At 41.4% G+C, this 12,186-nt stretch overlaps 1 protein-coding gene across 2 annotated transcripts in view; it reads right to left on the reverse strand.

Moving 5' to 3' along the window:
- Window positions 1-12,186, reverse strand: part of pde2a (phosphodiesterase 2A) — a 150,781-nt gene that overhangs the window by 17,932 nt on the left and 120,663 nt on the right. For both annotated transcript variants that reach the window (XM_083914479.1, XM_083914480.1), the window contains exons 3-13: window positions 12,070-12,159; window positions 11,705-11,793; window positions 7,249-7,358; window positions 6,346-6,401; window positions 6,053-6,112; window positions 5,015-5,171; window positions 4,256-4,308; window positions 1,733-1,807; window positions 1,577-1,618; window positions 915-983; window positions 697-827 (exon numbers count right to left, since the gene is read on the reverse strand). In XM_083914479.1, the coding sequence (XP_083770605.1) occupies window positions 697-827; window positions 915-983; window positions 1,577-1,618; window positions 1,733-1,807; window positions 4,256-4,308; window positions 5,015-5,171; window positions 6,053-6,112; window positions 6,346-6,401; window positions 7,249-7,358; window positions 11,705-11,793; window positions 12,070-12,159 (932 nt within the window). The remainder of the gene's footprint in view (window positions 1-696; window positions 828-914; window positions 984-1,576; window positions 1,619-1,732; window positions 1,808-4,255; window positions 4,309-5,014; window positions 5,172-6,052; window positions 6,113-6,345; window positions 6,402-7,248; window positions 7,359-11,704; window positions 11,794-12,069; window positions 12,160-12,186) is intronic.

A 12,186-nucleotide genomic window follows, 5' to 3' on the forward strand; every position in this document is an offset into this window, starting at 1 on the left:
AACTTTCTACTTTTGTACCATTGTTTTTTGTTATTATCGTATTCGTTTATTTTATCATACTTCTTGCATATTATCTTGCAGATATTCTGCTTAACAAGAAGATGTGACAGACAGACAGATAGACAGATAGATAGATAGACAGATAGATAGATAAACACACACAACGCAAAAATAGACAAACACACAGTCACAGCTGGAGTGCATTTTTACAGATTTCTGTATTCAAGAGATAGCAGCATTGCTCCTAGCAGCATCATGCACACGCAAACACACATACACACACACACACGCACACACATAAACACACACACACATGCACACAAACACACACGCGATGGTGTACATTCATGAGGGAGCATGCAGCACATTCTGCTTGTTTGTGGCAGATTTCAGTGGAAACAGCAGCAAACTCTCCACTGCAATTCATTCAACACATCTGAGCTGTTGACCTCAATGAATTAGGTCTACCCATCCCAACATTACTGTAAGCCTCTGTCTGATTAATCTTTGTACCCAACATGAGTCAGAGCTTTAAGAATTAGGAAAAGCTCAATTATCATCAGATTGACATCCCAGCATTTTTTTGTAGTATAACCCTACTCTGCGTGTAATGATTCAGGGTGATCTTATGATCACAACATGAAAAAGGTTAATGATAGCTCACAGTATGAGCCAATCTTTCACGTACATACATACCTCTGCCCACCCTGCTTGTTGAAGGCGCACGCTAACGCCACCACTTGGCCAGTGGCCCTGCTGGCAACTGGTACACAAAGCATGGAGGAGATCTCACAGCCCAACATGCTGGACAGCTGCCTCCGCTCCTCCTGAGAGGAAGAGAGGCAGAAAAATCAGCTCAATAAACACAGAACAGATCGATAGGAAAGACAGAAAGGCAGAAAATGTCTCCTTACAGCACTGATGTCCTGAAGAGTAATTGACTTCTTCTTTTCAACAACTTGACCAAAGCGTCCAAACATCAGCTGAACAGAGGAGAGAGTAAAGGGGGATAAAGGACGGGTGAGTGAAGAAAATCAGTGTAATGAGAGAGACGGGAAGAAAGCAGAGTTGCTGAGCGAGTCCCTGGAGATTATTTTAAGACTAGTTTATTCTGAGTCTATTATGTCCCTTGTTAAATTAGCACAATAGCCCATCTAGGATGTTATTTGTGTCTTAATATCCATCTGCATCAACTACTATCAAGATTTCACACATCATTTGACCTGGGGCACATGGTCTATCTGCACCATGTGGAAAGAAAAAAACAGAAAGAAAAATGCTGCATCTGCACCACAACCAGGGATAGGAGACTTAAAGCGACCCAAAGCAAGTGAAATTACTTGCCCAAAATTCTTAATAATCATACCTGACAGGGATTATAAAAGATTACACTCCCTCAGAGTATCTAAGTGCGCCGCCTCATGGCCCTCAGAGTAAGAAATACAAGTGAATGAATGAGCCACTGACTGAATGAAGGCATGAATCACTCAACATGGAACAAAGAACACAAATAAGGACAGAAAGAATGCATAAATGATTATTCATATGAATAAAGTCTTGTGTTTGTTGGCCTCACCGGGAAGCTGATCTCCTCCTCCAGGACTTTGTCGCCAACTACCTAAAGGTTACAGAGGTCAAAGGTCACGGCTTATTTTATTGAGTCATTGCTAAAACGGTAGATGGCATTTATTTGTATCACTGCCCATTAATTTGTGTGTAAGTGTGTGTGTACCTGGCAGAAAAGCTGGTGGTTGTCTTCAGACACCAGGAGCAAACAACAACACTGCGATAGAGTCTGCTGCTGCAGCTAAAGGAGAACGCAAACACAATCACAAGTAAGCTCTCTCTATGAGACTCAGTCTGATTGTTTTTAAAGCCTCAATTCAAGATTTTGTGGAGCATAGTCGAGGTGGGAAGATAAGATCAGAAATCAGTGGACAGTGGAAAATGACTGGGTCTAGGGTGAGGCAAGAATAAAAATCTGCACTATCAAATCAAATTGTGAATAAAGACTTGTTGGTGTGATACATGTTTCTGTTATTTACAGAAAATTCAAATTAAATATAACTCACACAATAAAATCAGGAATGCATTTAGAGTTGTATCATACAAACGATGAAGATTAATTCAACTGTAACTTTTCCCAAATGGTAACATATCATTTTCCACATTTCTACATACATACATTTCTATACATTATCATACATATTCCTATTAACATTGCATTCTTCACCTTTCACTCATGATCATCTCTTCATTATTGATCGTAACATTCATACGGTGTAAGTATCAGAAAATACATGAACATGCTGTGATTTTAACACAAGATCATTTGTTGAATGTCAACTCCTCACATAAACTTCTGCTGTTCCCTGTAAGAGCTGCAGAGTCTCAACCATTTTTGTATCTGTGACGAGAAACATTTCATTCCCAGACTGAAATTCCCTCACAATTTGTGGGAACACACACGCCTGTATATATGATGATACAAAAACTGTACATGATCACACGCACACACCCACACACAGTCATAAAAGCAGCGTTTCCTCACATATTATTCCTCTCTGTAATCCAAGAGCTGGATAGAGATCAAGCAGGAGAGATACACCAGCGACTGCCGACACATTTACCCCCCAGTCACAAAACTCAACATGCACACACATGAACTCTCTCACACACAGACACAGACACACACACACACACAAACACGCGCACACTAACACACAAAGCAGGTCGCTGCACCCACATATAATAACAAACCTCCCCACCCCCGTTTTTCCAAAATACAGTTAATCCCATGAGAACTGCCCCAAGCACTTCCCAACAAACTGAAGATTCCTCAGAAGCAACAATCTCCTGCTCCTTTTCCTCCCTCCTCCGTCACCCCTTTTTACAACAGTAACAATAAACAGGCAAAACAAATCATGTCGGATTCAAAATACATTTTAAAAACCTGCAGCATTTTTGCAACACCACATCTCTTTCCTCTACCTTCATTCAGATACATAACAAATACTACAAATTCAAGTTAGAGGCATCAGTAACTGATGGTTTACAGACATCCCACCCCATGGATCTAGTCCTGTGGTGTCAAGGTAGCAGGGAAGGTCAGATTAGATTTTACTATTTTTAAAGGGAGCAGATTGCTGTTAACCAATTTTTATATAGAGTTGATGTTCACACTCATCTGAAAGGAAATCATTTTTTCTGATAAATAGGATACTGATCACTACAGTAAATCAGGTGCTGAAAATGAAAAAAAATGTCCCATGAATTAAGCAAAATTTACAACAAAACAATCAATGTTTTAATACCGAGTACTAAAACTGCAAATGGTATTTGTAAAATCTGATTTTCACATTTTTTTTTATATTACTAATAACTAAAAACCAGTGTCTTGTTTATTGCATAAAACAAACATTGAGAATGAAATATAGTTTGAATATCTGAGTCTCTAGAAATAGATATCCTGGACATTACGTTTGTTAGTAACAGTTGTTTTAATATCAATTCATCTCCCAATTATTTTCTAACTTCTAACTGTCAGAATATGGTCAAAAAGTGTCTGTAACAAGTCCAAGATTACATTTTCTAATTGCTTACTGACATTTCACAGAAGACGAATAAAGGCAGCAATTCCCCGCTGGAACCAATGAATGTAAAGCCCTTGAATTTTTTGTGTGGAGACAAGCTCTGACTTAACTTGCACTGCTTTACTAAAACTCTTAATAAAAAAAAAGTCCTTCATGCTCAATAAGAAATATGAAAAAAGAATCACAAGTGCGTACATCCATTATGTTGGACCAAGACCTCTTCCCTTTGATTCAGTATAACCTTCAGATCTATCTGCTCTCCTCTCTCTTACTTTATCCCTCTCTATCTCATATTTTCTTTATCAGTGAATAATTCCATATTTAAATTGTTGTAAGGTTTCTGCACATACTGTATCTGATATCTCCTCTCTCTGTCCTTAATCTCAGCCCAAAGCTTCGCCCTTACTGCAATCAATCATTACACCTCTCCCCCCCTGCCACCCTCCTTCTATCCAGTCCATCATATATGTAGCAGGGGGACAATACAGTACTATGGGGGGACTGATGAGGCAACTGTGTGATAAAACGCTTTTCTTATAGGTAAAGACAGGAAGAGGGGAACAAGTCAATGGGGCGGATTTCATGTTTTGCATGTACTGTGTGTCTTCAACTGGGTGTGTGTGTTTGCACAGGGGAGTATATGAAAGATTTCAACCACTTACATAATTGATGACTTTGAGCTGGAGAGAGGCTGCATCAAGGTCAAAGAGCTCACCTAAAAGAGAAAAGGGAGAGAGAGAGTGATGGGAGTAAAAAAAAAACAGAGAGGAGCAAGGGCAGATTGGCGTTAAGGAAGACGGGGAATGCAGAGCATGTACGCAAGTGGACAGAAAGCAAATCAGTGAGGGATGCATTGAGACAGCGGGGTCGGTGAAGGGTGAACAGGAACCAGCCAACAGAGGGACTAATAATGAAGACAGGACAGGGGATGGAGAGCTGCCTGGACTACAGATGAACACCATTAAAGAAAGAGCTGGACTGAGAAGCATTAAGGCGAGGTAGAGGCTGGAAATAAACTGAGGATTATAAAGCTCAACTCATATTTGTTGACAATTACCAGGGAGTAAACAAAGGTGTGCGTGTATGTGCACAGGAACGGCGTCATGCATCAGATTTTAAACAGCGTTTTTGCGAAGCGTTCTGTTTTCACACAGGAGCTGTCACACATTACTCTTGCCACTGAGTCCATCTAAATTCATAGATCTTTTTATCCAGATGGGCTTACTCATTAACATACAACATATACCAGGGTGTGTGTGTGTGTGTGTGTGTGTGTGTGTGTGTGTTTGCCTCACAGTTTTGTGTTTAAATACACAAAGTGCAGGAAATGTAAGATGTATGAGAAAGAGAGAGAGCAGAGGTTTGTAGCCTTTATGTATGGTGCATGTGTGAATGGTTTTCAACCATTCATGCGTGCATACCACAAAGTTGCAGAATGTTGCGGTCCAGTTCGCAGTAGTCCTGGTCTGAGACGTTGAGGTGCAGCAGTGCATTGTGGGACTGTAGGGGAGAGGGGCTGAGAGGAGGCCTCTGGTAGGACGTCTGAACAGCCTGGACTCGCGCACACGCCACTGAGGCCTGTGACATCATGCACGTATGCAGAAACACCAGTTTTACACAGGAATAATTACTAAGCATGTGAGTGTGAATACAACACATATTTTTGCGTGTATATAAAATGACCGATGATTTTGGACCACATCCTTTTTCTTCAAAGAAGTGGGAGGTCAGAGTACTTGGTTTGTTTACAGCGATGTTTAGTGCTGAAGGAATATTCGCTGCCACTGTCAGACTCATCATCGTAAAAAAAATAAAAGAACTGAGAACAGAGAAGCTTCATAACTTGTGGGCAGTATTTGCAATATCTCAGCATCAGCATCAAAGCCATCGAAGTCTGACGTAACACCCTTTCAAAATACTATTTTGCGGTCCAAACCTGTAAACAATTATGATCGCTTCTTTCTTCAGTGAGACACCTTTTAATCGATATGAAAAGGATAACATGAAAATTAAACTGAGAGTTTGAACTCAGATCTGTTCAAATAATGGGAAACACAAGTGTAGAAATAGGAGGCTTGGACCTGGAAATTTTATTTTGAAAGGGTGTTATGTCACGATTTAATAGCTGGATACTTTGAGGGTAAGTTTGCAAAGACATGCTGAAGGCTGCAGAAATCGCATGCCCCGACAAGCGACAGGCTTTTGCCAACATCGGCCTCACAAGAAACTCTGGTTGCAGATAGGATTTTGGATCTTTCTGGAGTGGTTTGGCACACTTGAGATCAAATTGGGCTGTGTAAGACCCATGAGCCCCAAATGAGCTCCATGAGTTTGACACACTCTTTGTACAGCTTATGATAAAGGCTGCGTGCCGAAACATGTCGGTTTGGGTCAGCTACTATCGTCAAGTTGCTTTTTCACATTAATGACCAAAACAGAAAGATAAAGAGAGAGCTTACATGTTTCTCCAGCATGTTAAGATGCACTTCATCCTGATCAGATAGTGGATTACAGCCCACCTGCAAAACACACACACAGACATTTCGGTGTAGTCCAGTTAATGGGCTTGACTGTTGTGAGCTGTTCATTTCATTTGTGAATGTTAAGTAAAACCAAATTCATACATAAATGGTATTAAACTAAATATCAGCCTTTTTGGAGGTCATGACTTAATCAGCAGGGACTGCTTTTGTTACTTTGGCTTATTCATTTATTGAAACCCTATCGTATGTCCTTGAACGCAAGGACTCACCAATAAGACAGCGATGGCCTTGTCCCGCTCCTGGTCCAAGAGAGGAATGACAACAGCTAGAAGAAAGAAAGTAAAAACAAAAATAAAGTGAAGCATTCAAAATACATCATGCATTTATTCAGACAAAATGCACTCTGGGTCCTTTTATCATTCTCCTTTATTTTCTTTCTGTGTCCTTGTCCTTTAATCTTATCTGTTCTTTCTCCATGTTCTAGCACTAATAGAAATATGCAGGGGAAACAAGGATGAAAAAAATAAACGCAATGTCCTTGTATAGAACTGTTTACTGTTTTCTTTCATTTCTCTTCAGTGTAGAGCACATAACAACAGCACATCTTTATGGACAATATTAGTTCGATCTTCAAGGTGAGTGTGTTTCTGTCCACACATGCACACAGAAAGTTTTTGCCATTTTGGTACCAAACTATTATTTCTGTAACTTAATAAAATGTTCCACAGTTTATTGATGGAGAGCGGAGCGATCATGCATGTCCACATCAGGATGTCTCCATAATTACATCCCTCCAGGTTATTCTCCTGTTTCAGTTTTTAGATAAAAACAAGAAATGTTCATATGAAGAGGAATGCAGTACTCTTGCATTTTTTTCTCATTATAGACCTTCCATAGTGAGTCTCTTGTCCAAGTTTGTTGCCCACGCAGCTCCATACCTATCCCTCGGCAATCATCGTCTCTTGTTCAAAACTTCACTCTCTACCTGCGTTCATTTGTTTTTTCTCCCACGCTTTCACATCTCTGTGTTCCTCTGCATGCACAGGCGCATTCTCACACATCCTCAAATAAGCACACACACATTCAGCTGTCGGTCCATTTGTCTGTCGGCCAGAATCATTCAAGCCTTTGCTACATGCTTTAACATGCAGACACGTTGGAAAACCACACACCTCTTCTGTGTGCTGGTAACGGTGCAGCAAGGCAGATTCTGTATTTCTCTGGCAGTTCGGACAGAGGAAGGCCGGCACACTGACATCGCTTCAGCTGGTCTATGATACTCCTGAGACAGAGAAATCGAGTTTGAGAAAGACAATTACCTTAAAACACAGAGAGAGACAGTCTGTCAGACACTGGGGAGACAAAGAGGAAGAGGGGGTTGAGAAGACAACTGGAGCAAATGGAAAAACAATCACCAGCATTACAAAAACAGACACGTTGTGCTCATTGACACTAACCAAAACATTTCTGAATAGAACTATTATTCATTGTGAAATTATAGGAACTCAATACAGGCATGTGTGTGTGTGTGTGTGTGTGTGTGTGTGTGTGTATGTGTGTGTGCGTGTGAGAAACACTGGCCGGGTGTGACAAATTTGTAGGTCTGTGCTTGTGTTATATTTAATACCGCTTTCTTCTGCAAAAATATGAGACATTTTTGCTTATTCTGGACTCACTACTGCCAAATGACACAAAGACGGACACATTTGCACATGCACGCACAAAACACCAAAATCATGGACAAAAGTGTCCATTTATTTCAGCTGACCGAGGAACAGTCCACTTCAGACAAAAAACAATCTCGTCATACTTTACCGTGGTGCCAAATACAGCTGACCTCTGTGTAATGTCTTTGTTCAAAGCAGTGTTTCTGCATGACCATGACGCCAATTTATAGTGGGCAAGGCAAAGGGCAAAAAACTCACCCTGGGGCATCAGGAAAAATGTTGCTATTTAGATTTCTTTGTGCCTGTATGACATTCCTATTAGATAATGCATGATGGTGGTGTGTGGAGATAGCTTTAAGGTCAACTACAGCTTCACTTGGAATGGTTTGCAGCAACAATAGTCCAAATTGATTAAAAAAAATAGATCAAGCCTGGCATATTTACAGTGCAGCGGTGGCCAGTGACAACAGTTAGCAGCAGCAGTGGCAAAGACTGGGATTTGTACATTTAAATAGGCCACCCCTGGTGGTGTGTGAGTTAATGTTAATGCAGTTAAGGCATTCTGTAATATCTGTAAGAGGTTTTGTAGATGACGGACATCTACTGTAGAAGGATGTGATCACAGTGCATGAAGTAATTCTGTATCATACAGTACTGTGCAAAACTTTTAGGCAGGTGTGTAAAAATGTCTATAAACTAAATGTATTCAAAAATGGAAGAATTCATAGTTTATTTTCATCAATTATCAACATGCAGTGACTGAACAGAAGAGAAATCTAAATCAAATCAATATTTGGTGTGACCACCCTTTGCCTTCAAAGTAGCATCAATTCTTCTAGGTTCACTTACACACAGTCTTTGAAGGAACTCGGTTCATAGGTTGTTCCAAACGTCTTGGAGAAGTAACCACAGATCTCCTTTTCAAGTCAGACTGGATGATGTTGAGATCAGGGCTCTGTGAGGCCAAACCATCACTTCCAGAACTTCTTGTTCTTCTTTACGCTGAAGATAGTTCTTAATGACATTGGCTGTATGTTTGGGGTCGTTGTCCTGCTGCAGAATAAATTTGGGGCCAATCACACGTCTCCCTGATGGTATTACATGATGGATAAGTATCTGCCTGTTATTCTCAGCACTGAGGACACCATGAATCCTAAACAAAACTTCAACTCCATTTGCAGAAATGCAGCCCCAAACTTGCAAGGAACCTCCACCATGCTTCACTGTTGCCTGCAGACATTATTATTGTACTGCTCTCCAGCCCTTCGGCAAGAAACTGCCTTATGCTAAAGCCAAAAATTTCAAATTTTGTCCAAAGACCCTGCTGCCATTTTCTGTACCCCAGTTCCTATGTTTTCGGGCATAGTTGAATCCCTTGGCCTTGTTTACACGTCAGAGGTTTGGCTTTTGGCCGCATCTCTTCCATGAAGACCACTTCTGGCCAGACTCCTCAGAACAGTAGATGGGTGTACCTGGGTCCCACTGGTTTCTGCCAGTTCTGAGCTGATGGCTCTGCCGGACATCTTCCGATTTCAAAGGGAAATAAGCTTGATGTATCTCTCATCTGCTGCACTAAGTTTCCTTGGCCGATTATTGCGTCTACGATCCTCAATGTTGCATGTTTCTTTGTGCTTCTTCAAAAGAGCTTGAACGGCAAATCTTGAAATCCCAGTCTGCTTTAAAATCTGGGTTTGAAAAGACTTTTCTGATGCAGTATAACTACCTTGTGTCTTGCTACCTTGTGGAGTTTGGCTGTTCCTCAGCCAGTTTTAAGCCTCCTACACAACTGTTTCTGTATTTGTTAATGACTCTTTCAACCTACATGTGACATTGATGATCATTAGCATCTGTTTGGTAGAATTGGTTGATCATACACCTGACTATAATCTTACAAAATCCCTGAATTGGGCAAGGGTACCTATAAGAATTGATGCTGGTTTGAAGCATTGACTTTATACAGTCTATGGTTTGAAGGCAAAGGGCAGTAACAACTAAATATCGATTTGATTTAGATTTTTCTTTTGTTTGCTCACTTTGCATTTTGTAAATTAATAATATATATATATATATGTATTCTGTAATCCTGTAATATAACAGTTATTAATACAACTCTGAGCGGTAATGGCAGTAACACTGTCAAACTCTTAAAGCTGCAGTAGGTAAAAAGCAAAAATACTTTTTTTTACAGCAGAGTTGGACCTCTTGCTGCAGCTCTTCCTCTCTGTCCTGAGCCAATAGGAATACCATCACAGGCTAGATTTTCTTAAGCCTGAAAACAGAGCCAAGAGGAGGTGCAAAACATGTGAATTACAATATGATGAAAGATTGATATGGACTTTTTGCCAAGCAGGTTTTGGCCCAGGTTTAACTGTAAGATACATAGTTCATAAACATTTTTTTGCAATCAGCCAAGTTACTGATTTACAAATATTTTGTGCTTGTCATTTAATGGTGAAATTCTGTTCATTTATATCTTCATTTTAGCCGTATCTGTTCGGTATAATAATGTGGTGTTATGTCCTTTGGTTGGCTGAGTTTAAGAGTTTAAATCCCAAAACTAACTTCAAAGTGTTTATTGCAATGGTTGTGCAACTCTTCCATGTACTTTGGATCTTGGCTTGGACTGTGTTTTCATTTTGCAGTATTTCTAACAATAATTTGTTTTGCTGAATTTTGCTCAATTATTTTGTACACAAGAAATAGTTTAGAGGGTAAAGTATCATCATTTTTTATCTTTGTGTGTGTGTTTGTCAAGGTCCAGTTAATGGGCTTGTGCTTTGGCTGGAATGAGGCTCGGACAAAGTGGCCTTCTGCCTCTCGGATGGGTTCATTTAGGCTGTGTTTGTGTAAGTGTGTGCATGCGTGTGTGTGTTTGCGTGTGTGTGTGTGCATGTGCGTGTGCGTGTAAGCCAAGGTCTTGATAGCAGGTTTATATAAGCAGGTGAGGGAGAAAAGTTACCCTGTAGCTATTTTAATATCCCTGTTACCTCTAGTCTGCATGCATCCCTGACAAATGTATGTATGTGTGTGTGTTTGTGTGTGTGTGTTTGTGTGATTGCGTGTTTGTGTCTGCTTAAGCATGTCTGTGTGTGTGCCTGTGTTTGCGGGAAAAAAGGGTCGACAAACAGACAGTTTCATCTATTATGTAGTGTTGGTTTTTTGCCAGACCCTGGGCAGCAGTCGCAGTAGCACACAGGGTTGTAGAGCTTCAGAGAGCACTTAAGAGACGAGAGGATCTCCATGTCTCACCGAGGGACCCCGGGCGCTGTCACCTCAGCTATTAGCCTTGTGACGCTTCCGCGGGGAGAGGGATTGAAGGTGAGAGAGACAGAGGAGCGGTGTGGAGGGAAAGGGGGGGAGGGAGTAGATAGAAACGCAGCCGGCTTTGTGGCTCCTCAGGGACGGAGGGGGAAAAAAAGGACAACGTCAGACTGATGCAGTGAGGTGGGAAGATGGGATAGCAGATAACAAGAGAGGGAGAGAGTTTGTCAGTGAGGGGTGTGTAATAAGTGGGGAAAAGTGAGTAACAGGGAGTGTTTTAATGAGAGAGCAGTAGAGGGGGATGAGAAAAAAAGTGGTCAAATAAGTGGATAGGAGACACAGACAAGGTCCCCCTTGGGTCTTTATGATGAGACTCTGTGACACTGTGTTGATGATGTGTGTTTTAGGCTGAGCGGCTCATAATCATTCAGGTGACACCTGCTCTTCACACAGAGACAACAGGCGTCTCTGTTTCCCCTCTTCATCTCTCCCTTGTTCTATTGCAAAGCATCTGTGCCTTGCTACATGCTACATGCTGCACGCACGCACGCACGCACGCACGCACGCACGCACGCACGCACGCACGCACGCACGCACACACACACACACACACACACACACACACACACACACACACACACACACACACATACACACACACACACACACACACACACACACACACACAAAAAGTACACACCTGATCTTTCCCTCCTGCGGTAGTTCGTGTGGCGGGTCGTCAGAGAGAAGCCTTGAAAATCCCTCCAGCACGTAGACACATACACACTCCTGGAATAAAACACACACGTACACGTTCACTTGTACTATTAAACAGATTTTAATTAATTTAATGAGTGATGAGCTTCATCTATTAGCAACAAGGCCTGGGCCTCTGTTTCCTGGTCTCATGTCAGAGCCAAGGCTTTTAGCTCTACCACTCTGAATACAGAAAGTTTCTAGTTTTTAGGTGATAAATCAAGGTAATGTTAATGATGTTTAGCTACTTGTGCAAATGTAGTGTTTGTGTCTGTATATGTGTGTGTGTGTGTGTGTGTGTGTAAATACCGTGCTGGGCAGCAGCTCCTGTATGCTGTCTCGCAGGGCCACTCGAAGCGAGTGTGCATCGACAACAGCCGCCAGCCGCAGCAAGGCATCCTGGGGAAGGAGACAGACACGTGCTGT

Source organism: Echiichthys vipera (assembly GCF_963691815.1).
Source record: "Echiichthys vipera genome assembly, chromosome: 5".
Classification (NCBI taxonomy): Eukaryota; Metazoa; Chordata; class Actinopteri; order Perciformes; family Trachinidae; genus Echiichthys; species Echiichthys vipera.